The sequence below is a fragment of the Drosophila eugracilis genome, unplaced genomic scaffold (genome assembly GCF_018153835.1).
Source record: "Drosophila eugracilis isolate 14026-0451.02 unplaced genomic scaffold, ASM1815383v1 contig_2154, whole genome shotgun sequence".
Lineage (NCBI taxonomy): Eukaryota > Metazoa > Arthropoda > Insecta > Diptera > Drosophilidae > Drosophila > Drosophila eugracilis.
In genome coordinates, this window is record NW_024573038.1 from 13,185,481 (window position 1) to 13,210,199 (window position 24,719).

The 24,719-nt window shown below is 39.9% G+C and overlaps 4 protein-coding genes across 9 annotated transcripts in view; 1 reads left to right on the top strand and 3 right to left on the bottom strand.

The window, feature by feature from the left end:
- Positions 1-22: 22 nt before the first annotated feature.
- Positions 23-1,771, bottom strand: LOC108118207 (phosducin-like protein). The gene has a single exon (XM_017230774.1). It carries the CDS (start codon positions 1,672-1,674, stop codon positions 844-846), a length of 831 nt encoding a protein of 276 aa, XP_017086263.1. The 5' UTR covers positions 1,675-1,771; the 3' UTR covers positions 23-843.
- Positions 1,772-1,880: 109 nt separating this feature from the next.
- On the bottom strand, positions 1,881-4,316 carry LOC108118206. Its single transcript, XM_017230773.1, has 5 exons — positions 4,107-4,316; positions 3,232-3,970; positions 2,920-3,164; positions 2,678-2,846; positions 1,881-2,619 (listed from the first exon to the last, which is right to left on the bottom strand). The coding sequence occupies exons 1-5, from the start codon at positions 4,170-4,172 to the stop codon at positions 2,129-2,131; spliced, it is 1,710 nt and encodes a 569-aa protein (XP_017086262.1). The 5' UTR covers positions 4,173-4,316; the 3' UTR covers positions 1,881-2,128.
- Positions 4,317-4,683: 367 nt separating this feature from the next.
- Positions 4,684-24,719, bottom strand: part of LOC108118217 — a 35,691-nt gene continuing 15,655 nt past the window's right edge. For 2 of the 6 annotated variants that reach the window (XM_017230792.2, XM_017230790.2), the window contains exons 2-3: positions 23,319-24,246; positions 4,684-5,508 (exon numbers count right to left, since the gene is read on the bottom strand). In XM_017230792.2, the coding sequence (XP_017086281.1) occupies positions 4,814-5,508; positions 23,319-23,871 (1,248 nt within the window). In that variant the 5' untranslated portion in view covers positions 23,872-24,246 and the 3' untranslated portion in view covers positions 4,684-4,813. Of the gene's footprint in view, positions 5,509-23,318; positions 24,664-24,719 lie in introns of all 6 variants that reach the window. The other 4 variants (XM_017230791.2, XM_017230789.2, XM_017230788.2 and 1 more) reach the window with 3 other exon arrangements.
- On the top strand, positions 11,399-15,790 carry LOC108118216 (zinc finger protein 37). Its single transcript, XM_017230786.1, has 2 exons — positions 11,399-13,242; positions 13,300-15,790. The coding sequence occupies exons 1-2, from the start codon at positions 11,536-11,538 to the stop codon at positions 14,641-14,643; spliced, it is 3,051 nt and encodes a 1,016-aa protein (XP_017086275.1). The 5' UTR covers positions 11,399-11,535; the 3' UTR covers positions 14,644-15,790.

Below are 24,719 nucleotides of genomic sequence, written 5' to 3' on the forward strand. Positions count from 1 at the left end.
AAAAAGAAAAAGAAAAGAATACTTTATTGTATCGACATCATTTTTATTGCTGTATATGGTAGGCTATAAGCTATAAAATATATAAGTGTATAAATCTTACAGAGTACGAGTTCGAGTGAAGTACATTCATTAGCCACTAAATACTATTACATAAATATAAATCGTATTGTAAAAATGATGACGGAAAGGTTTAGATATACGTTATATTTTAGTGAGCAGGATCTGTTCCATATATTTTCAAGTGCAAAATGCATTTCGAATACATTTTTCAAATATTTTGTAATCAAATTTTATTTTACTTTTTATTTGATTTACCCCGTTTTCTGAGACATTTTCCATTTTGTGAAAGTTGCACTTTAAGAAATTCTGTATACAAAAACAAAAACAAAAGAGAAAAGAATCATACATATAATGTAACTAATTACTGAATGGAAAGAATAAATATTTAAATTGAAAAATTAAGAAAAGGGTGGGCCTGGCTTAAGTTCTCTTAAATTCTAATCTTACGAACACATATTTGGTCAGAAGTTGTTGGTATTTGTTAACCCTAAGCTATAGCTGACAAGTAACATGGGAGATTCCAAAAAAATTTTGTAGTAATATAAATTATTCAGCTTTGACTTGCTGAAAATGATTCTTCAAGTGATGATTCCGCGGTGATGAGTTAATGCTTAGTAATAAAAAATGGTTGACAGGGAAATGATGGTTTTTGAAATTCAGTTCACTTTATATACTTTTGATAGGTCTTGAAATCTTAAACTATGGTTTTTAAAGCTCCAGCGATGGGATTTGCTTCTTGAAAGTTACTTTCCAGCTTATAAACTTAGGGACTTTATTACCAACCTAATTGTACAGAGCTCTGTCCACTAAAATGCCATGCTCAATAAGAAAACTCTCGACGTCGGAGGCGAAAAAGTCGTCGCTGAGGTCATCGGTTAGCCGCACAAAGTTCCCGATGACCGCTTGGGCCTTATAGACCAGCAGCGCTGGCAATCCTTTGGTACGAAAATCTCGGCTCATTCCGGCAACGGAACTGCAGATCTTGGCGAACTTGATGGACGGATAATCACTGGCCAAGCTGTCCAGGCATTTGTTTAAAGTGGTACAGGCAGCCAGCTGCCGTTCATAGATGTGGATAATGATGGTGGTGTGCTTATTCTCCTGTTCCACGCAGGCGAGGAATTCGCCATGACTGGTTAACTGCTGAACCTGGCCGAACTGCTGATTGTGTCCCGTCTGTCGAAGCATCTCGGCCATTCGCTGCTTTTGGTACTGTTGCAGGAAGTCCTCGCTCATAAGTTCATCTAATTCTGCATCCAACTCTTCCTGCCGCTTGCGCTCCTCATCCTCCGCCGATGTGGCTGTGGTAATGGTGAGCTTTTTGGCCAATGCCAGACGCTGGCGCTCCGTTTCATCACGACGCTCTGCCTCCAGCTGCTTGAATCTCTGCCAGTCCTTAACAACACCCTTGGGACCCGTGTTCGTGGAGCCCTGCTGACGGAACCCGCCCGCCGGAGTCGCATCCGGATTTGTGTCAATGGTCAGGCCAGATGATCTGGATTTACCAGAAGCTCCCTTCGATTCGTCACCATCATCGCCATTGTCTTCGCCCTCGCTGCTGCTGCAGTAGTACTCAAGCTTCTCGCCTAATAGTTTGTCCTCCAAAGTGGCCATGATGGGTAATTTCCGAGTTTTTACTATTAATTTACAATTTAATTAGTCTGGATTAACCAATAACAACAATATCGATAGGTTGACTGTAATAAGGGTATGACCAATCGATGTTTCAATTGCGATAGTACCTGATTTCTGGTCACACCATAAACTGTGTTTTTAAATTGTTAGTATTTAAGTATATTTTGTAAGAAGCCCGCCAAATTTCAAACTGTTTATCATCTTCCGTTTCTTAATAGTTTAATTAGTGTTTTGCTTCTTCAATTAAGTAAAAATATAACGGTGAATTGAAATATTCATTATTCATAGATGTTACTCATATATTTGAAACTGTTTAATATTACATAGTTTTTAATTATTGCTCATGCATATTAATGTTTGAAATTACATTACTCATAAATGTTACTCATATATTTATTTGTGTTCGAGATTATAATCTTTAAGTCTTTATAAATCAGTACCTAGTTTTATGCGTTTTGCGAATTACATTAAAAATTTCCTTTAAATTTTCCGACACAGCAAAGTCGGGCATTATTTGTTCCATGCTATTAAAGTCCGCCTTTTCCAACTCATCGCATGAATCATCCGAACCAGATTCATCAGCAAGTGCCAATCTTTCAGCAAATGAAACTATACCGCACCAGGCACGAAAGTCCAAGTCCCCAGATCCTTGCGGGTCGTATCCCAACATTCTTAATGTACCTTGGACATTTTTCTCAGTGCCATGGAATTCCAGGACATCTTCAAGAGCTTGCGGAAGGCTTTGCCAGACGAGGGTTCTTTCCCTGTATTTATATTCCGGTAAGTCATCATTCCCAATAGCCGCCAACTCACTTTCCGGTTCCTCTATTCGACTTAGATACTTCAGAAACACTCTTTTATAGAGCTGCTTTCTCTGCTGCGAAACCCAGACGCACTTGCTCAAATAGTCCCAGGGGGTCATATCTAATGGTGTTAAACAATTGGCATTAATTTTGTTAGTGAGGAAATAATATTAACTAACTTTTTAGCTTGGCAAGATCCATGGGCACATCAAATCTGGTGGCTGATTTGGAAAACTTTCGCGGCATTTTAGATGTTGTTTCCGGAGGAACTTTATCTTCGACTGGTTTTGGGACAGCTTTAGGTTTGGGTGGCATGTACTTAATGGCTTCTCTAAGAGCTCGATTAAGCTTTAGTTCAAGAATAGAATACATTTTTAAAATTATAGAAATATTTTCAGGTTTTTAGTTAAAACTAACTTACATATCTTCCAAATGTGTTTTCTATTAGATCCACATCCAAATCAGTTTTCAGAGCCTGAAAGGCTTCGTCAGTTAAGAAACTTCCCTTCAAAAGAATCGGTTCACGTTCGGTCTCCCGTTTATCCTTGGGCAGTAGAGTTAGGGAGTTGGGTATCAAACTGGGCCTGGTACTAGGATTAAGAGAATCAGGACCCAAAGCAGCCACCTGAGTCTCTGGATCCTCACTCAGATGGAAAGTGGTGGTGGCTGTTATTTGGAAAGTGTGAAAATTTCTTTAAAGTTTTATTAGGATTTTGAAAATATATTATTATACCTTGAGCTGGCTTCAACTTCTTTCGTTTCTTGCCCCTGCGCACATCCTCGTCACTGAGTTCGTGCTCATTGATGCAGGTCTTGGGCTTGGCCTCCAGATCATTGACATCTCCTCCTGGAGCCAGGCTTGCAGTAGCTAGCGAAGATTTGGGTCTCTGCTCATTGGAAGGCTGCCTCTTTGGCTTCTTTTCCTCATTGGCACCTGCACTCTTGGGTTTCTTATCCTCCTCCAAACCGCTTTGGGTCAACTCTGAACTTGGTTTCCAGTAGAGAGTCTCCTGGGAGTGGGATCTCCGGAGATCCAATATGATTTTCTTTCTCTTGATATTTTCATGCTTTCCCCATTCCGGTGTTATGCATCGTCGATAAAAGGATCCAGCACTGGTTCTGGTATGAATACTTGTTACCGTGGGAGTTGGTGTCATGGGACGCGAATCTGTTTCCGCATATCTCCGGAATAGATCCTCTGGAATATTATCGGCCTCATGGGGTTGCAGTTCTGATTCCTCAGGAATTTTATCCGTTTTCCCATGCTGCTGACTTTTGCCCTCGATGGCCAGTGATGTCTTTAGCTGATTGATCACCTGCTTAACCCCAGATGGGGCAGGATGGTTGCACAGCACTGAACAGCCCTTGGCAAAGGGGTTGAAGAGTCCACCAAAAGGGCGTAATGAAAGCGGCATGGGCGTGGCCTCAAACTTGAGAGGCATACGCGAAATATCGCCATGCTGATTTTTGCGCTGTAAGTAAGTGACTGCCTATAATACATATATATATATCCTAAGAAGTGTCCTTACATTCTAATTTATATATAAATTATATGGTTTCCAAGGTTTTTGCATAGGTCTTTTTATTCCCTAAAATATTTTTTCCTACCTTTTTGAGATATCTGACATGCCTTTTGGGCGTGGGAACTAATCCCGTACGTGTTGTTGCGCTCATTTCTAGTTTTAAAATAAACTCTAAGTATCTAACTTAACTACAAACGCCGGGCATTTGGCATCCATAAACAATGTTTTCGTAGTTTCCATGGTTATCAACGGAGACGCCAATGTGTTTAATTATATTTATTGATTTTATGGAATTTATAGTTTGGGAAAATCAACTTCAGCAGGTACTAACTACTACTATGAATTATGTTTAGGAATAAAGATGTCCTACAGTTGCAAGCTACCTTAAAAGTTATTTCCTTTTGGGAGACTGCTCGGAGTTAAGAGAGAGTTTAATATATTCCCAAGGAAATTCTTAAGCAATATTAAAATCTTTTTTAATATATTTAACTAACTAAATATTTGACAAGAGTACCAATTCAGTGATTTTATTTATTAGAAATAGTTCTAGTTGGTCCTTTCTAGTCCTTTCATCCAATGATGTCAGACGACTTACCTGCGAAAAAATGAAAACCAAATTCAGAGGCTGCCATTATTTCACTTTTAATTAAAAACAAGGAAAATCATAAAATAATAACGTATATTTATTGTGTCTGTGCCTTAAAACTAACAACATTTGGGTTTTGAATAACGTAAGGAATACACTTTAGGAAGGAATAGAGTCGGGCAGTTGAGATGCTCAATTCTCAGTTCTCAGTAGAGGGAACCGCGATGATGCAAGTGCCTGAGGCGTTGATCCAGCAACTGACGTTCATTGGACAGTGAAATTGTCGAGGAGGAGCGATGCAGAACGGGCAGGATGGTGGCTCCATTGCCATGTGATCCTGACCCGTGAACGCCAACAGGACCCATCGCCTCCGATGGACCCAATCCAGCAGTATTACCCACCGCCCTAGATCTGAGTAGATGATTTCTTAACGGCGATTGCCGGCGCACTGAATTATTGAATGAGATCTGCAGGGACAGACGTTTCTGGGACAAGGAGGCCAGGTGTTCCGGTGACAATTCAATAACCTGTGGAGGAGCAGCTGCTGCTGTGGCGGCACTATAACTGGGCAGCGATGAGGTGGGCGAGGAGTTCCCACAACTACATGTGGCTATCGAGGCTATCGACACATTATCTGCCCCAGCATCTGCATTCGATATATTCGTCTCCACTAGGCTGTAACCCACTGCCTGCTCCTTGCCAGTCTCATTGCACTCGAATATCTTGATGATGGGCACCACAGCGGGGGTCAGAATAATTCCAGCCTTTCGGAACTCTTCCAAAGCATCGTCATAGGTTGGCAAGCCGGACACAATCGTATACGAGGGCAGTGACTCGGCCTCGTAGTCTGGCGGACAGCGACGGCAAATCTCAATCGTGGGATCACTGTGATTGGCACGGTCTGCAAAAGGTAAATAATGGAAAAACAGATAATCCGATTAGTACAGGGCGAAAAAAATGGGTCAACTAAAGGTGTAAAATAGTATTTTTCTTAAATTAAAGAAGCTTAAAGAATGTATTTGTTGAAATAAATACTAAAAAGCCAGTAAGAATTTCTGAATTTTGGAACTATAACTTTTTTATAAGCTTTGTTTCCGGTTAAAAACTGTTTTTATATTTAGCTCCATCGTTTCATGATTTATTAAAAAGCTCCGCTAAATAAAACTTGCTCGATTTTGTTCTGTTTTTTACTAGAATTCCCCTTCCTTTGTTTTACTCCCCCATATTCCGGCTCGCTATATATATCTGGCAGTCAAAGGAGAGAAAAAAAGAACAATCAGAATTATCAAATCAATTCCCCTTCTGCTGCCTTTTGGGACTTGCCACGGCAGCAAAGGCACTTAAATTGCTCCCAACCCCCTCCTGGAAAATGCTACCTTTAGTTTTTGGGGATGTTGCTGCGGATCTAAATGAAATTTTTATACCAAATACCGAATGCTTGTTCGTTTTAAAAGCTAGTAAAAAGCCCTAAAGGCGTCCAACTGCAAGCTGCGTCGCCACCCTTAAAAGTAGGCAACAAAAAACATTTATTGCAAGTGACCAGCAGGTGGATGGAGATAAATGTGGCTCCCGGGATAGAAAGGTCTCCTTCTCCACTACGAATCTTCCTCCCCCCAATCCCAGAAAAGGTGAGTCAGCAGCTAGAGTGATGGAGTACATGGACATGGAACTGTTGATGCGGCAAGCGTTTTCCCCGTGACGTGGTACAAGATTTTCAAGATTAGCCGCATGCTGGGTAGCTTTGGCAAATATTGAAAATGGCACACGCTTCGGTTCACACCCTTTATTTTGGATACTTTCGGGGATTTCAAAGCCTGCGGGTCGACATTTTCCAACATTTTCCGACATTTTCCGACATTTTCACACCCACATGAATGGACGTTCATTTTTTATGCAACGCTTTGTGAGCTTACGAAATTAAATTGATGATGCCCAAAAGGAGAAGCAGAAGAAGAAGGCGGGCGCACTGAAAGTGAAAACTCATTTTCGGATGGGGGTTTTTTCCGGGCTTGGATGCCGGGCCATATGGCATATGGACAACACCCCGGGGGAGCTGTCATCCCCCTTAACTCCATTTCGCACAACGTGCTTAAGCCTTTTTGTAATTTTCAATTGACTTTAGTTAATTATGGGCCGGCTTACATCGAGCTTAACGAGGGCATGACGATGGTTTTAAGTCGACGGGATACACTTTTGATTTTGCGACAGGTCGACAGTACTTGTAAAATCATTTCAGGGGAATTCTGGGTAGTAAAGTATTAAATAAGGATTTTTTGAGCTTAAAAGGGCTTAAGCTAAAGGGAAAACATTAAAAGATTTGCATTGCGGTAAAAGTAAACTTTACTTGATGTACTAGAGGAGCTATTGAAATGTCCACCATTTGGAAAACAATCTTGACAAGCAAGCATTCTATAGTTTTCCTTTAAGATAGGCTTTTCCCAACTTCCCTTAGCTTAAGTAGCCCGCCCCACACTTAGCCATAAAATGGCCATCTCAAACCGAAAAGGACGCTTCCTTGGCATGGCCACAACTACTTGGCTTGATGAACTGTCTGGGCCCATAATCCTGAGCCCCGGGACATACGCATTCAATTCCCCAAACGCAGCTTAGCACGACAATAAAATGAAGTGCAGCGCATAAAAAAAGCGAAAGCCGCTTGCCAAAATGAAACCAAAATAAACAAAGCCCAAAAGTGTAAGTGCGTTGTGCATAAAATATTCGCCACAAGTTATAAGCCAACAGCCAAAATGGACACCCAAATTTCCAACTAGTCAATATGCCAAAGGTCATGAAAGCGCCAGAAAAAAAACGTTCACAACAAAAACTTGTTTAGGATCAGGATTGAAACTACAGGTACACGGGAAAGAATTTAGAAACTTATTAAGATTAATTTATAATTTTTAAACTATTTTGGATCAATTGAATATCATTTATTGTTAACTATTTATAAAACCTATATCTTTACAGATCTAAAAATGAAAAGAAATGTTAATATTTATTGGGAAATATTTTTGGTTAGTGCAAGTACAGAGCATCTTAACCTAAGGCAAGCCATAGATATTTGGACGTTCTCACAACAACAACCGAAGTTAAACACACTTTATGTTGGGGCTTCGTTTTCGAGTTTCTTAAGGGGGGACTCCAATGGAGGAGCAGGATGAATCGCAGGAAGTGGGTGAGTAGATGGTTGGGTGGGTGTTTTGCGTTTTTTGTGGATTTGTGCGCCAAACCACTAAAGCGGAAAAAAGAAAACAAACGACATACAGCTCAGGCAACCAAAAGTGACGTGCCAAGGAAGATGACGATGGAAATGGTGAAGGCGATGGCGATGGCGACATGCCTGCCAGCAGACCGAAAAAAATGGATGGAAATGGAAAGGGGGAAGGGGGAAGGCTTTCCCTGGGTAGATACACTAGGAAAAAGGTAAAATGATATAACACGACTATATATGGCTTTGTTCTAAAGATTTTAAACTATATAACAGATATGTTTTCCATGCCATATTTAGCGAGGAAATCTTCAAATATATTTAAAACTTATAAAAAATATTTTACAACCCAATTTTTTTCAGTGCAAAACTGCTGGCAGACAGAGGCAAAAGCTCGAAGGCTTGCCGGGCACGTAAGCAGTTTATGCCCCACAACAGCCCTCCCCGCCACTGAAAGGGAGCCAAAAATAAAAGTTCAGCCCACATTTTTGGATGCTGCTGTCGTCCTTTGCCCTCCATGCCTTTCCATGTCCTTGGGGTTGGTAAACACGGCACCAAATTGCCGTTTAAATTTCTCCCCAATGTCTACGCCTGGGGCCAAAGCGGCCTTGAAACATTATTATGACTGTGACGCCACGCCCCAGCTCCGCCCTCCTCTGCCCCACCTGTTAAGCCTGCCCCAAGATCTCCATGGCTCCATGGGGTGTTTGGTGCTCCAATCCCCAGGACAACTTTATATTTGAAGTTGTGGCTGCCGCCGGCAGACAATTCCTGGGGAACAGTGAAGACAGGCGTTAAATGCTACCTATGCCTCCCCCAGGATTCCTCGGTCTGGATTTGGGGCGGTCTCTGATCCATGTCAAGGGTCTGGCCTGAACTGAGCATGCCGAGGGGTTACTCGGCTAACTTATGGACCTGTCTGCTGCTCCAGCCTCTCTGTTCTTTGTTTAACTAATTAAACTCTTGTAGCAGCGAGCATGCAAATACCGGGCCATAGCATTTTGGCCTTCATCGCAAAAACACGTGTCGGTCTGGCATGAAAATAAAAGAAGACAATGGAAAAGAATGTTTAGGCCCTAAACTAAACGCATGTCAGAATTGCATTGTTTTCTTTTGAGCCAAGAGACAAGAAAAATGATGTTGCCCAGGGCCAGGGATATGGACAAGATGGTATTAGTTCGAATTCAAGGGCTACCGAATGGACTACTATTTTTGGAAATATTTCGAAGCTTAAGTTTTTAAAAATAACTTTACTATGTAAAGCTTACTAAATGAATTTTTAAAGTACTTATTATTTCAATTACCTATTGTTATTATATAACCAAAAATATAGCTTTTTTAATAGTTTTTACTCTACCTTTTAAGGTCCAAAACTTTGGTTAAAATTTATTTTAAATTGACCATTTTTTCCTATAACATATTTGTTTTGGTTTTAAAAGTAATATTGAGATATTATATTGTTTAAATCTTAAATAGGCAATCCTACTTTCGAAACATTTCAAAAACAAAGACACAATTTTCGTTTAATTTTTTTTTTTTTTTTTTTTAATTTTTTCATGGCAAATAATTGTTGGAATCACATAGGCTCGACGGTAAATTTGTCGTTTTATGTTTGTACATTGGGTGTGTTTCCTGGACAAATGTCCCATCATGAGCAACTGTAGCGCATTAAAACTAACTGCTAAATTATTAGCAAGACAACCCATCCATCTCAAAGGGAAGGTCCTCGGTGGGTCCTTGCACACGAAAACAGAAATGAAGAAAAATTGCGGCTTGTCAGTGGAAGGCAGGAACAACAATAAAAAGGACAAAACCGACAACATGAAGACGTCTTCAGCATCTTCCGCTGTAGTAAACGAAACACGCGCCAGGAGCATTCAACATCCAAACATCCCAACAGGACGAAAAAGTAATAAGTGTGTCTATTTGTTTGCGAATATTTCATTTCCCGTGCCGTTTACTTTCTATCTTGGTTGGGAAAAGCGTGGAGAAAGCCGGCGACTGTCACGAAAGTCGCATTTCTCCCCTAAAACTAAATTATATAACCGTATATCAAATTTAGTCCTTGTTTATGTTTTTGCCCAAACAAATTCAATTTGAATTTGCAAAATATTACTTAAGCTGGGGTTAAACGATAAAACCATAAGATATCTCCTCGTGAGATTCTAAGAAATATGTACAAATATTTCGTCTGTCTGAAGGAAAGTACGTATTTCATGGTTTTGTTTGTTTTTTTGTTTTGTAGTTACATATCAGTTAGCTTTCTGTTATTTATAAATTTTAATACTGAAACAATAAATTCTCGTTTTCTTTTATTTAATTTGAGTAACTGCTGGTCGACCGCTTGATTTATGTACATTGAACTTGGTGAAAGTTCAACTAATACATAAAATGCAAACGGCGTGCGTAGGCAAAGGGAAGGAAGAAAAAAGTTAGTGTAATTTATAAAATGCAAGCCACACATGGTGCCTTTTGCCATGTGCTAGGCGCTGAATGTTATTAAAAACAATATAAACAACTTCCCGGTGGGTTTGTTGCCCCGGGTTCGGTTGTTTATGGTCGCCAGTGTGAGGGGCCATAGAAAACACGCCTTAAACCACAAAGTACCACTTTTCCTGCCTATTGGGCGGTTGTGCGGCAGTTGCGGAAATTTTCAAATTGACTTTTGCACATGTTACCGCCGTAGCGAAAATGCGGGCAAACAATGTAGCCAAAGTATGTTCCACTTAAATAAAAAGAAACATAGAACAATAGGCTTAAAGCTTATGCTTGTGTGCAAGTCAGTGTTGTCAAGATTGTTTGGGAAAAAAGTTAAAAGATCTACAAAAGAATTTATAGTAAAAGCTTGAAAGGAGCAACAAATTAAAAAACTTTTCCCTGCAGAAAGTTGAGTAATATTGTATGACGTAATCCTGTTTGTGTTTTGTCTAATGGATTAAGCATAATTAAAAAATTTTATTTTAATAGGCATTCTAGCGTTTTTTTTTTTCTGTTGGAATATTTGATATTTGTAATTATAATAATAAATATATAATATATCCCTACGTTAAGTATTTTTATTTTTAAATATTGCACAGAAATAATATATAATAATATATATATATAATAATTGTTTTACCATTTCTTAGAATAATAACTAAATAAATATATCCAAACGATCTGCACTGTCATGAGCTTTGCCCGTTATGTTAGCCACGAAGTAGTGCAAAAAGTAAGCGAAAAATACAAAAATAAGTGCATAGCAAAAACGTGCCAATTGAGCGCGTGAACGGAATTTACAAATAGTTTTCAGCTTCTGCGCCAAAAGTCAAATATCCATCAAAACGGCATTAGTGGCGGCAGCTGCTCTTTTATTTTAGCATTTCAGAGTTAGCGCTCCTTTTTTTTTATTTGAATTTTAGCGCCCTCTGGCACCCGCGACATGCAACACTGCCCTTAAGGGTGGAATTTTACAGCACTGTCCCGTTTAAACAGTGTTGCACACGATCACGCTCACTAATACGTGCGCAAACGTTTTTGCACGCTCGCACACACACGTACACCAACAAGGGTAAGAACGCGAAAAGAGCGAGGGAGAGCCAAAGAGAGCCAGAGAGAGCAGAAAAATAAAAATTTCCAGCGGCGTCGGTGGATTTGGTTTGTTCTCAACGCTGCGCCGCAGTTTCGTGTATTTGCCTGCTTTATTCCACTCCGATTTGTTAAAAGAAAAGCAAGCGTTCCATGTCAGACATGCTGAAAATGGCAAATGCTGCAAATCCACTGCAAACAATGAAGAAAACAAACGGCGACGAGGAGTCCGAGGAATCTGATATGGAAGAAGAGGAGGAAGAGGAAGAAGAGGAGGACGATCTGCCGGACGATGTGGTTCTCCAAATCGACAGCGAGGATGAGGCCGAGCTGGAAGCGCAACGCATCCGCTTGGTGGAAGAGGAAGCAGCAAAGACAACAAAAAAAGCAGAGAAAGAGAAACAGCAGCAGCAACAACAACAAGAGCAAGCGCAGGTCAGTAACGGTAAAGCAGAGCAGCTGGTGGAAACTGGTAAACCCAAACGCAAACCCCGTGGAAGGCCCAAGCGCAGGGTTTCCACTAGTTCTCAGGGTTCCAGCGTTGCTTCCCTCGCATCATGTGGCTCCCTGGTAGCCGCTCAAGTTCTGGCCGACGAGAAGTCACGTCGCTTCATCTATAGCTGTTCCAGCTGCACGCACCACTATGCCGACAATCTGATCCTCTCCAGACACTTTCGGCGGGAGCATGCCGAGAAGCCGAAGAGAAAGCGGGGAAAACCCAAAGCTTCTTCTCTTGAAGATCATGTGGTTACTCCTCCACTGAACCTTGACCCCCTAGAAATGGGTCACCTCAAGCCCTGCGCCCAGTTGCTTGTCCAAGGGGATTCTCTGCTGCAACTGTGCCTCGCCTGCAACTCTCAATTTGTGGATGAGCTACGCTTCCAGGAGCATCTCAGCCAACAGCATGGTTATTTCAAGCTAATGCTGCCCAAGGAGGAACCCACTGATCTCCCGCCGCATGCCATGGTCACCATTCCGGGGGCTCTGGCTTTAAGCAAGACCAATTCCCAGTTGCAGCTGCCCATTCCGGCTCCAGAAACTCCACCACCCGAACAGGATGTCAAGGAGCCAACAGGGAATGCCGTGTCGAATGACAAGGAGGATTTGGCTATGATCAATGCCATGGTGGCGCAGATGGCAGCCGAGCGCTTGAAGAAAACCAACAGTCCCAAGGTTAGTAAGATGATCATCAAGCTACCCACAAATAATAAAAGGGGCAGGAAGCGGACCAAACCGGAGAAGGTCAGGGACAACATAGAGCAGTCTGAGAAAAGCAGCGAGAGGAAGCAGAAGTCGGAGAAAAAAGCGAAAATAGATAAGGGGGAGGCCCAACAACAAGATTTGCAGCTATTTCCGGCGAAGAATTCTCATAAAGAGTTGGATCAGCTGCCACAGAAGTCTGCAATAAAGGAACAACAGAAGGTGGTTGGAAAGGGTCAGGATCATATTAAGAAAGATCTTGGGTCACCTGAAAAACTAATAGAAGAGCCCCATCATGTGGATAAAACAGAAAAGGATGACCTGCAGCCGCTTATAATTGATCTAAAGGATAAGCAACTACCAGAGATGTCTGCAAAGGAGCTTCAGTCTCCGGAAGAGAACCATCAGTTGGCAGAGACTTCTGTTAAGGAGAAACAGCCAGTCGCGCAGCCAGTTAAGGAGATTATATTGCCGGAGGAACCAGTTAAGGAGATGCAGCCACAGCAGTTGACCATTGAACAAGAATCACAAAATGATGGCAAAGATCAACAACAGCAGTTAAACCCAGGACAACCACTTCCAGAAGAATCTGCCAATTTGAAGAAGGTAGAGAAAGAGCATATGCAAGAGACAGAGCAGGATCAGCAGCATCTCGTTGAAGTAAGACTTTACTTAACTTGACCTAATGAACTTTCAATTAACACTATTTTATTACAGGAACCTTCCAATCCAGCAAAGCGCAAGCGTGGCCGAAAAGAGAACAAGTCACCCACACCCGTACTCATTCCGCTGGAAGACAAAGAAATCAAGGAGGAGCAAGAGATCACAGAGCGCCGTATGCGTAAGAGCCGAAGTCATGTAGACTATGTTGTGGAAATCAAGGATGAAGAAGAGGACGACGAGGAGGAGGAAGAGGTAGATGATGACTCCTCAGCTACTGTTTCGCCGCTGAACAGCTCAACGGACGAGAGTTTCACATCGATTAAACGTGAGTCATCCGAGGAGTCGCTTCAGAACGGAAATGCAGGCATACACACATGCAATTTCTGTGGCAAAACCTTCAAGCGTTTCTCGAGAATGCAAGATCACTTGCGCCTTCACACCGGAGAGAAACCCTTTGTGTGTGGACAATGTGGCAGGGCTTTCCGCTTGAAGATGCGTCTCGTAGAGCATCAATTGCGTCATCGCACCGAAAAGGCATACAAATGCGATATCTGTTCAATGCCACTGGCCACCAAGCAGGATCTTTCGCTGCATATGCGTCATCACAGGAACGATCGACGCTACAAGTGCGACAAATGTAATAAGGGATTCGTTCGCAGCTCAGATTTGTCCATCCACGTGCGCATTCATACAGGCGAAAAGCCATACAGTTGCGATATTTGCAGCAAGGCGTTCCGTGCTCGCCAGAATCTAGTAGTCCATCGACGCACTCATCTCGGCGACAAACCCATTCAGTGCGAGTTGTGTGACAAGCGTTTCGCCCGTAAGATTGACATGCGGGTGCACATGCGCAGGCACACAGGTGAAAAGCCCTATAATTGCGATCAATGTGAACGTGGCTACTCCTCCCGTGTGAATCTAATGCGTCATCAGGAGCGTGAGCATGGCAAGGAGGACAAGACCTCTGGAACTGCCAAGGCAACTAAAAGACGACGGGCTTCGTCAAAAGAAAAGGATCAAGAAAAAGATGCTATGGCAGGCAAGGCAGCAGCACGGCGTCCGCGACGCGAGAAGCTGCAGCAAAAGATTGCAGCCCAGGAGAAACTACTCAATGACCTGAAGCGCAGCTTAAGTGCTCTCCCCGAAATACCCGAGGAGGTTAGACCGGATGAAGCCGCCAAGGAGTTACCAGCAGATGCGGGAGCAGGCTGTGCCCAAGTACAAGTCACTGTGTCCATGCAAATGGAACCGGCACGCAGTCCCGAAGACGACGAGGAGATAACGCCGGAGAAGGAGAACGTTTTGTCCAGTTCGACAAGTGCCGATGGCAAATCGACAAAGGCAAACCGCAAGATCACCAGCTACTTTACCGTTGTGGGTCAACAGGCGGAAATCTAAAGACTTAAGTTCAGGGTCAGCAACACTTCTTACTCATTAACTTTTAAGATGCCACTGTACTTGGAAATGATGGAGACATTTCCCTAGCGTAGCGTACACCTCGCAATTTAACTTTTTTGGATTTAAAATGCAATCTTGCATCAGGGATCAAGTATTTTCTATATATTCTATATTTATATATTTACGAATTAATTTTTGAGAACCTACGGAGAAACGTTGTGAAGGACATTGAACCGAAAAAGAACAAGAAAAGACTACTTTTTAAAAGAAATATTGATATTTGATATGAAACAATCAAGCAAGAGACTGCAAAGATAAGGTATATATTTTTCTATAGACAGAGCAACTTTTGTGAACAAAATAAGTTAAACTATGTAAAAAAAAAATATCAATTAACTAGCAAGTAAGTTAGTAAGGGAAATGTTTGCAACCTCAAAAGCAAGTAAAATATTTTTGGAAACTCAAACTTAGCCGCCACTCGAATTTCGTTTAAACCGAATTGAAGTCTCAATCAACGATTTTTTTCATAAATAATTTGTAAACAAACCCCCCAAACGACAATTCAATCTTATCGAGCTTCAATATATCAGCAAAATATGATATTTATAAACAAATGCGCACACAACGATTCGAATTTGATTTGCAAACATTTTCCTTCGCCATTCCCCTCGCATTTATATGCCGAACAATCTGAAGAATATTTTACAATTTCATTTAATTTCGAAAAGCACATGAAATCAATTGCAAGTCATTTAGTATGCAATTTATATAAAATCTCCAATATATATACTCAAAATTCCACAAACAAATTTAGTTTTATGAATATAATTTAATCATTTTATTGTATAAGCAAATGAATTAACCTTGCGGAAAGAGGTTTTATATAATTTCCCTTGGTAAGAATTCTGAACTATCTCAGCTTTCTGCTAACTTTATATTTAATTTATATATATTTACGCATTTAATTTAACATATTTACTTAATTTCTCGAATCGTAAGCGTAGTGAAAAGACAATGCAAAAAGTCAGCAACGTTTATTTTTCAACATACACTGAACGCATTTTTTGTAAATTGAATTTGTGGCAGCTTCTCTCATTTTTTTAGCATCTAAGAGAGTCCAATGAATATACGTTACTTTATAATTTCACATTTGTCGTTGTTAATTTGATGCCACTTGCAATTTGTTGCGTCCGTGGTACTTCAACCCCCGAAAATTGCAATTATTTGAATGGGGGTGTGCGAGTTTTATGCTTTACGTTTATGGCTGACGACAACGAAAGGCAGCTGCTCCTGCTGCTGCTGCAGCCCTTGTCAATTTTTCAGCACTAACTATTGCTTGAGAGGATTGTTTTTGGTTTTGTGATGGAGTTGGGGTGATAAAAGGACCAAGGACCACAGAAAGACCCACCGACCGGAGAGTAAATGTCGAGCGGCAGTTTGTCATTTGTAATGGGGTTGTACACGCTTCATTTTGTAGTGCCAATGGGGGTTGATATGTGAGAGAGATAAATAAAGCCGGACAAATGGTGCTATGAGAGAGCTGAAGAGAGTGATTTATGCCTAGATCCAGGTGGAAGAGCAGAACCCTAAGCGATCGTTGAACCCCAACCGTTAGGATGATACCATAAAGATTGACAAAATTTCGAATATAAACTTCGAACTACCTTTCTGTTTCTGAAATGAATTTGTTTAGTGCTTTAAATTAAAGGATTTTTAAATAGATATATAGAAAAAAGTCAAAACAGAAATGAAAGAAGAAACTGATAAGTTTTTATATTCCCTTTGTGAGTGACATTTTCATTCCGCCCGGCATTCTTGTCTAAACAAAAACCAATTTCTTTCGCTCGCTTCGCATGCTTTGGCCATATGCTTATCATCTGGTCGCGGCAATGACAATTTATTTAGTTCTGGCTTTCAAACAAAAGCGCAGCCAAAGAAAAAAAAAATGCTAGAATCAGCAAATCAGCAGAGGCCAAATATGAGGAGAAAAGAGAATTTTGCTGGCTGCATGTTGGCTTTCAATGCAATATTACGCATACGAAGCGTGGTACCGCGTGCTTTGTTTGTGAGATTGTGCCAAAATACAAAACAAAAAAAAACAACGTAAAGAAAAACAAAAAGATAGTCAACGTGTGACACATACAACACACATGTGCACGGAAGTTGTGCATGTTGGTGTGTGCGAAAATATGCAAATTAAGTGTGGCGACTTTTGTTCTCGCCGTTTTTTGGTGTAGAAAGCGTAAAAAGCGAGCAAAAACTGTACGTATACACATTATTTGGGCTGGCGATTGTGGAAAGCAAAGCGCCGAAAAAAAAACGAGTATACGCCCCGTTGTACAGTCAGTCTGTCAGACTGCGTTCGTTGTGTTGTGTTCGTGTGCCGATCAAGCCTGCTCTCCACTCTCTTCTCTCCCCCCCTATATACACACTTCTTCTGCCCCCCTTTTGTTTTGTTTTGTTTTTGGTTCCGTCTCGTCAGCATTTTTACACTTTTATGTTGCTGGCTTTTAATTGAATTTCGCTTCAGCCTCAGACTTTGACTTCTTCTTCTGTTGTTTCTGCTGTTTCTTTTTCGCTGTGGTTAATTTTAAAACTACCCATAAAAGCCACACGCTGCGTTGACGTTGGCAGAGGCAATGGCAGCGGCTTTTGCCACTAATACAATAACATCCTGCCATCACTTTTATTCTGGATAAGAACTGAGAAAAAAGGGCAGTATCTAAGTTATACTTTAATTTTGATTAAACTTCATTCTTCTTTGGTAAATAAATGTAGGTAAAACTACATTTAAGTTCATTAAGTTAAATTTTCGGCAAGCTAATAAGAGCATTTTAAGATAGGGTGTTTTTATTTTTCTCTGTGTGGACTCTCTTTCATTTCACTCTCTCTCTCTCTCTCTCCGCTTTTGTTTTTGTTTGCTAAGTCTCTCTGCTGCCGCTGCGTTTCTTCTGCTCTTCTGCATTCTTCTTGCGGTCGTTAACTTGCAACTGAACGTGTTTTGTTGTTGTTGTTAATATTAGCCGCTTCTCTCTCCCGTTTGTTGTTATTGCCTCTCGCTTTATGTTCTAAGTTTTGCTCTCTCTAAAAAGTGCTTGTATTGGTGTTGTTGCTTGGCTTTGTTGATTTGTTTGCGCAGCTCTCATTGCTTTGTGTGTGAGGCGCTTTGCCATCGTACGGCAAATGAGAGAAAAAGAGAACTGGGAAGTTGTTCAACACTTAAGTAAAAGCGCGATTTTTAAAGAATTTAAAATGCCAACGGTGCGTATGAATAATGTTACTTATTTTAATTTTAAAATATTTGTAGTTTTTAATCACGTAAAAAAACAATGAAGTGTTTACATATTTTATTTAACTAAGAAAATACGTTTTTAAAATAAAAATTCCACAATTTATGGTAGGCAGAAAATAAAACCAAGAACCAACCCTAAAGGCTTCTGATTTCCCCCCCTTCAACTTAATCAGAAATGCATACAAAAAAACGTTTCAATAATTTAGGTCATAAATGAATTTCCGCACGAATAATGCTCAAACTGCATTTTTTATCAATAGTCATGGATTAATGTGATTAAAATGCAGAGAACCGCAAAATCAAATTAACAGTGAATTAATTCTTCTATGCGCAATATAATTGACTGGTTAAATATTTCTGTGATAGCAGGAATGCTATGCAACTTTCTTGGCTCAAATGAATTGTAAATTTACCATGCGATATATTCATAAGTCCTGCTGACAAGCCTCATCCACATGAAATGCATTAAAAATTATTTATCCATAAATCATGCAATCGTTAATAAATAAAAAAAATGCATTCGAGTTCATTTCCCGTTGACAGTGAAATGGCACATAAACAAACAAACAAAGTCGAAAACGTTAAAAAAACGTGGTAATAAAGGCAGAACAAAAAAATATATATATACATATAGCCAAATGCATAAATAAATCAGAGCAGCGGGGTAACACAACAATGCGGCCTGTCGCTCTGTCGAACAAACAAATATTCATAATTGTGAGAAAAAAAAGCCCAAAGTCAGCTCCCGCCAGTCTATCAATGGTGTGGGCGAGAGGTGAGAGTAGGTGAAAGGATGCTGGAGTACAACGTAAAAGCGAGTTGGACAGAGACTGCAACTAACCGCTGAATGTGCATAATTTATAAAGCTAATTAAACGCGCATTTAACTAATTAAAAATATAGCGCGCTTCAATTATTGAAATATGCTGCCCAATTATATGATGTAGTCCAGAGGAAATTTGCAATTAAAATATATGATTCCCTAGCCAAATCGAAATGCTCATCATGGCGTATACGTAACGCTAATCAAAGTGTATATTACGTATACGACATATTGACAGCGTGTGAGAGCGTGTTCAAGCTAATTCTGGTAGTGTTACTGCTGCCATTGCCTTTTTGGCTTTTAGCAACCAAATACTAATTGACATCTCGCTATGCCGCCTACATGCAGAGAGAGAGAGAGAGTGAGATATAGGTTGGAATAATAGGGCCGAAACACATGTCTATAGCTTTACAGTTAGAGCCTGCCACTACTGCTTGCCAATGCAAAAACAGTTTCAATTAAGCAATTAGCGCCATTGAAACAAATCCAACACGTTTTGTGGCTTATAAACTGAAGCATCATGTCGATTGGTTCGAGCCCTGCGGTCGAACGGTATGGAACCGGCAATAGGCCATCGGTTTCGGGGATTTTGTTTTCTGCGGCCATTCATTTAAGGCAATTAAAGGGTAATTGGGGTATACATGTTTGTTTGGGGATTGATTGATTGATGCGAAAATCTGTTTTGCCGAATGGAGAAAGAAATAAATTACAGTGAATCCTTTTTGAATATTTCATAATGTTGAAACTTTCTCAATTAAGAACTGTTTTCAGTTGTTTTTTAAGCCTAATCCACAGTATTTAACAGTCTAATCTATAATAGATAATACTGATTAGTATTTGCCTTATTACGTGCTTTGCTAATACAAATGCGAAATGCAATTTTAGTTACTGTTGCTAATTTGCGCAACATTTTTGGCCCGTTCAGTTAGCATATTTATGCGAATTTCGCGCTTCGATTCAATTTTAGCCACAAATCGAAAACAACAAATGCCATTTGCATATACATATATACGCATACGTGTTCAAAGTCTTGATCCTAAACATGGATATAAATATATTCACATATATACCTATACATGCGTAAGCAGCTTATGGCTTTGTTGTCTGCCGTGAAAACCATTCTGTATTGACGTCAGTGTTTTGCCCTCCTGCATTATATAAAGCAGCTTAATGCGAATCCAATGCGGATTTTTTGGGGGTACTGATGGCGAAAGTCGTATCCAATTCGATGAAGAATCGATGTCCCCCCCCCGCCGTGGACATTGGCCCTGTTGGCGATGATGCATCGCCATTGCCATTGCAATTTGCACTTTAATAAACCCGTTAAGGCACCGTGAACGTTAATTACATTTGCAAATTCAATCAATTTCGAACTGCCTAATTTAATTAACGAATCGCTAAGTTTTATTTTTGCGGCGTAGCCAAGTTAATTAAAATTGTAGCAGGACTTTCCATTACACTTTGGCAAGTCTTCTTGTTGAGATTTTAAAGTTTCCCCTCAGTATTAAGTTTAAGGTTTTTCTATTTATATTTCCATCATTTTATGACTTAATAGAATGAGGTTTATTTTTGGTGGCCTAACTTAATAATTTTTATGGCCCTTAAACACCTTATCTTTATTTGGTACTTCGGCACTTCAGTTAATTTGTATCACCCGCAAAAAGTTTAAAATTAATCCTAATCTTTATGGCCTTTTAATTGACCCAGAAGTTAGCAACTGTTTGAAAATTCCCAAATAACTGCTTTGTTTGCTGGAATTTTTGCCTCTGCTAATCCTTTTTTAATGTTAACATAATTTGTGGCCTAAAGGTCTTGGCCAAATACAAATATTAAACATGCATTTACTATTTAAAGCCTTTAATCAAACAAAACCGTTGAAGGGTGTCAGCTTAAAACAATAAGTGGTTCTGGCCAGGCCAACAGCGGAGAATTGGGAGGCAAATCAGTTAAAATAATAACAATGCAATGCCGCAACAATGACGGCGGTAGCAACAGTAAAAGCAACAACACAAAGATAAACAACTCATTAAAAGGAAATTAAACAGCCGTGAACCAAAACGAACGTCATGTCACGACCCGTCACTCATACGCACTGTTGTCCGGGCCTACGTGAGTGACGTTTCGCGGTTTGATAAAGACTCCCACTCTCTCTCTCTGCTTATTTCTTCAGAAAAATAACAGATTGATGCCACCAAAGGAAATTGAATAAACGCAGTGATATGAAAATCGCATCAGGGAAATGACAAATTTAAAATTCCTTTTGTTCTGCAAAAAATGTGAGTTTTCTCTGTAAAAAAACGTGTCTAGCCATTGGCTAACTACTAAAAATAAGATGGCTAAAATGTATAAGAAAGCGGTATCTTAGTTTGAGGAGGGGTGTGGTTTGGCAAAAGTATTTAGCAGCTTGCTGTGGACTCTGCTCGGTTGCCAAGTCGAACATTTTTGGTGGTTTCTAAAGTTTATTTGAAATAAACAACACCTGAAAAGTTCATAGAGAAAAGTGTTAGAAATAACCAAGCTTGGAAAGAGAGAAAAGTAGCACTTAAGTTGTTATATTTAAAGAAATATTTGTAGATTGAATAATTTAAGCTTAAAATATATACAAATTATGCAGTTTATGCCCCTAAGACAAACTTTAAGTACATTTTTTGATTCTAAAAGTCTTAGACTTCCTTAAAGCCTCTTCAATTTCAAAACTCCCTTAGCCAGCACTTGAAGTTCCTTTCATTTACCTTGGCAACAGAATTGCCATTGCGTTAGGCTTTATCAGTGCAAAAAGTCACTTACACATTTATTTTCCTAATGCCGAATGTTTGCTTGAGCCCATTAATGCTCGAGGTCTTTGACTTCCTGCACTTGACTTACATTCGCCCCTTATCGGGGGGAGGGCATTCGACTTGGTCAAACGAAAGAACTTGGCCGGCAGTCATTTTGACCATAAGCAAACAATTGACAGTCGACAGCCGACAGCCGAACAAGTCCAATGCAGGACATGAGAATTTTAATTAATTAACACAAATTTGCAGTGTAATAGAGAAAGAGAGAGAGAGAGAGAGAGACAAGCTGGAAGCAGAGCCATATTGGGCTCTCAAGATGTTGGCAAATGTAAACAACAGTAAGTGCTCGAGATTCTCACTCGAAATGGGCCACTTGACTGCAACTTTAATTAACTGGAAACGTTATGTTTGTTTTTGAAGCCAACGGCCAACGGCAAAGACAATGCCCAAAAGGCATCCAGAGAGATGGGGGTTCTTGAAAGATAAGAGCCAAAAGCAGTGTCTGGAAAGGGAGTGGGGGTGGGGCCCTGTTCTCCGCCCACTGTTTAATCAATGTAGTTGGAAATTTATTGGGCTAATTGCTTTATAATTTATAGGAGCATCGAAACCAGACAAAATATAATTAGGCCTCGCTTAGTACTCCCCTTTTGTACAGAGAAAAAGGGTTTCAAGGGTAACTTTTTAAGGGATTTAAGATAAGTTTTCTAACTTTTAATAATAATTAATTTTTATTTAAAAAAAGGAAGTTACTTATATTTCAAAATTGATTTAGGTATGAGTCTAAACTATCTACCTAAACGCTTAAGTCACTTTCTTTCCCTTAGTTTTCTGTCAAAAGTTAAGTAACATTAACCCTTTAATAATGTACTAATTTAAACATTACTTAAGTCCGCCTAACCTACTTTCTTTCTTTAACTAAAACCTAACTGATATTCAAAATATTTTCCCCAAGTGTATTTGGTTACTGTTCTGCGGCTTCTGATTATTATTTTGGCAAATTCGGTTCGGTGCAAACAGACAGCTCATAGAATAGACTCATGTATTGTTTATTAGCCGGCCAAGCTGTGAAATGACTTGTGCTCTTTTGGCCACTGTTTCCAAGTCACAAGATACGACTGTTTGTGGTATGTGCTAAATAAACACTAGCTGAAATTTCAATTCCCCCTTTTGCGTGAAGGTGAATCATACACCGCTGGGCCCGACTTTATTGTTTTTGGTTTTTTGTTTTTCTGCTTTTTTTTCCATTTGTTTTGGAAAAGTTCTTTTCTGGCGGCAGACTTTGCTTTTGGGTACTTTTGTTTATTTGTTTTTATCGGTTTCTATTTTTGTTTTTTATTTGTCTTGGCATTCGACGTTCAACGCTCAACGCTCAATGCTCTTCGCGTCAAAGTCCAGGTCTAAACGGGTTTTCCGCTGACGTTTAATTCAGCTTCAATGATTGTGCAATTTGATTTATGGATTACCGCGAATTTGAATTTTCAATAGTAATTGCTTATGTTTGATTTGCCAGGTATGTAAATATGAAAGTATATACTAAATGTAAACTGAGTTTAGCTGGATTATTATTCATTGATTGTTGATCTTTCGACGGTGATGAAATTTTAAAGGGTTGGCGGTAAAATATTTGACATTAAATCAGAGAAATATTAAGATGAAAAGTTGATTTCTCTCATTAATAATAAGGTACTAACTAATCACCCCCAAACTAAACCAGAAGTAATCCTAACAAAAAATCAAACTTTTAAATTCCAATATCACGTATACGCCCCTTTAGCCAAACTTACATGAATTCTTCCACTGCTGAAACTTGTGGTAGACAAAGCAAGCGCATATAAAGAATATCACAAAGACAATAAGCAGGGTAAGTATAACCCCTATCCAAATATCGCTGACCACATGAGCAAAGTCCTGGCCATCATCACCCGTATATATCCTCGATCCATGAGCTATATGTGGCGTAGGAGCCCTAGCAGCTGGCAATGAATCAAAAAGATCCTCGGCAGCATCAGCTACCTCATTCGCTGAGGCAGCACCACTCAAATTGATCTCAACCTCCTGGCGATCGATGGTGAAATTACCCAAGGCCGAGTCCAAGCCCAAGGCTAGCTGTTCCAGTTTATTAATCAATATGGAATAGTTCCCAGGCAAATCGAAACCGCCAAGATCAAGTTTTTCGCCACTATTGGCCTCTAAAGTAGTTGCCGTGCCATTGAGGCCTTCACTAAGAGTTGTGGACGTTGAAGTTGCCGTTGCAGTTGCAATCGTTAGGTTGCCAGTATCTTCGAGGCCTGCCAGCAGGTTGCCCGTGATATTCAAAGCTTTCAATAAATCAGACATAGTTTATATATTTTTTTTGTTGTTTTTTGTTTTGTTAAATATTATTTATCACTTTAAGCACATGTGTTTCTTTTTTAGTTTGCTTCTTAAACTCAGCCGCGATGCTGGAGCTTCATGGCGCGACTAAAAACGCCCGTCGAGTGTAAAGTTGCAAATTTGCTGGCCCGCTTTTTCTCGGCACTCCCGAATGGCATATAGATTTTGTATTATATATTTTTTTGTTTTTGTATTTAATCTTCTTTTACTACCATACTTTATGTCGTTTTTCACTTTTCAACTAATTGTGTTAACGCATCGGTGTTAATTCGCCTCACGCATCTCGTACGGTTTTCGTTGAAAATAGTATGCCGCTGCTCTGCCAGCCCGCTCTCATTGCTGATTTGTTGTACAAATATTGATCGTTGGTATTAAAGCTATCCTCCTCCTTACTATATATATATTTATTTACTGTTTGCTGATTTGCTGACTTGGGGGAATTTATCTTAGCAATAAACACATGCATCTCCTTCGGCTGTCCATGTCGGTGTGAGTTAATTTTTTATTGATTTGCCAAGTGGAAATGAGGGAAAACATTTGTCATACCAGAGATCACATCTCTGCTCTGTTTCGTTTAATCTCTGGCACTTTCGAGGCTGTAAAATCGCCTCATATTTGCTTGGCTAATTCGCAATTACACGTGAAGTGCATATAGTCCATAAAGCCCAAGGCAATGCACGTGTAACCTGCCAATTTTCATTTTATTTTTCAAGGGGATTACTTAATGTAGGGGTGTAAATCCTATAAGTTCTTGAGCTTAAAAAGAAATATTTAAAAAATCAACAGTTTGTTTTTCTCTTACAAAAGGCAAT

Excerpts from the sequence above, each read along its gene's own strand:
- LOC108118207 (XM_017230774.1), bottom strand. The coding sequence starts at position 1,674 with ATGGCCACTTTGGAGGACAAACTATTAGGCGAGAAGCTTGAGTACTAC.
- LOC108118206 (XM_017230773.1), bottom strand. The coding sequence starts at position 4,172 with ATGAGCGCAACAACACGTACGGGATTAGTTCCCACGCCCAAAAGGCAT. Across the intron at positions 3,971-4,106 it reads ATGTCAGATATCTCAAAAAG|CGCAAAAATCAGCATGGCGA; the intron begins GTAGGAAAAAAT and ends ACTTACTTACAG. Across the intron at positions 3,165-3,231 it reads GAAGTTGAAGCCAGCTCAAG|CCACCACCACTTTCCATCTG; the intron begins GTATAATAATAT and ends TCCAAATAACAG.
- LOC108118216 (XM_017230786.1), top strand. The coding sequence starts at position 11,536 with ATGTCAGACATGCTGAAAATGGCAAATGCTGCAAATCCACTGCAAACA. Across the intron at positions 13,243-13,299 it reads ATCAGCAGCATCTCGTTGAA|GAACCTTCCAATCCAGCAAA; the intron begins GTAAGACTTTAC and ends ATTTTATTACAG.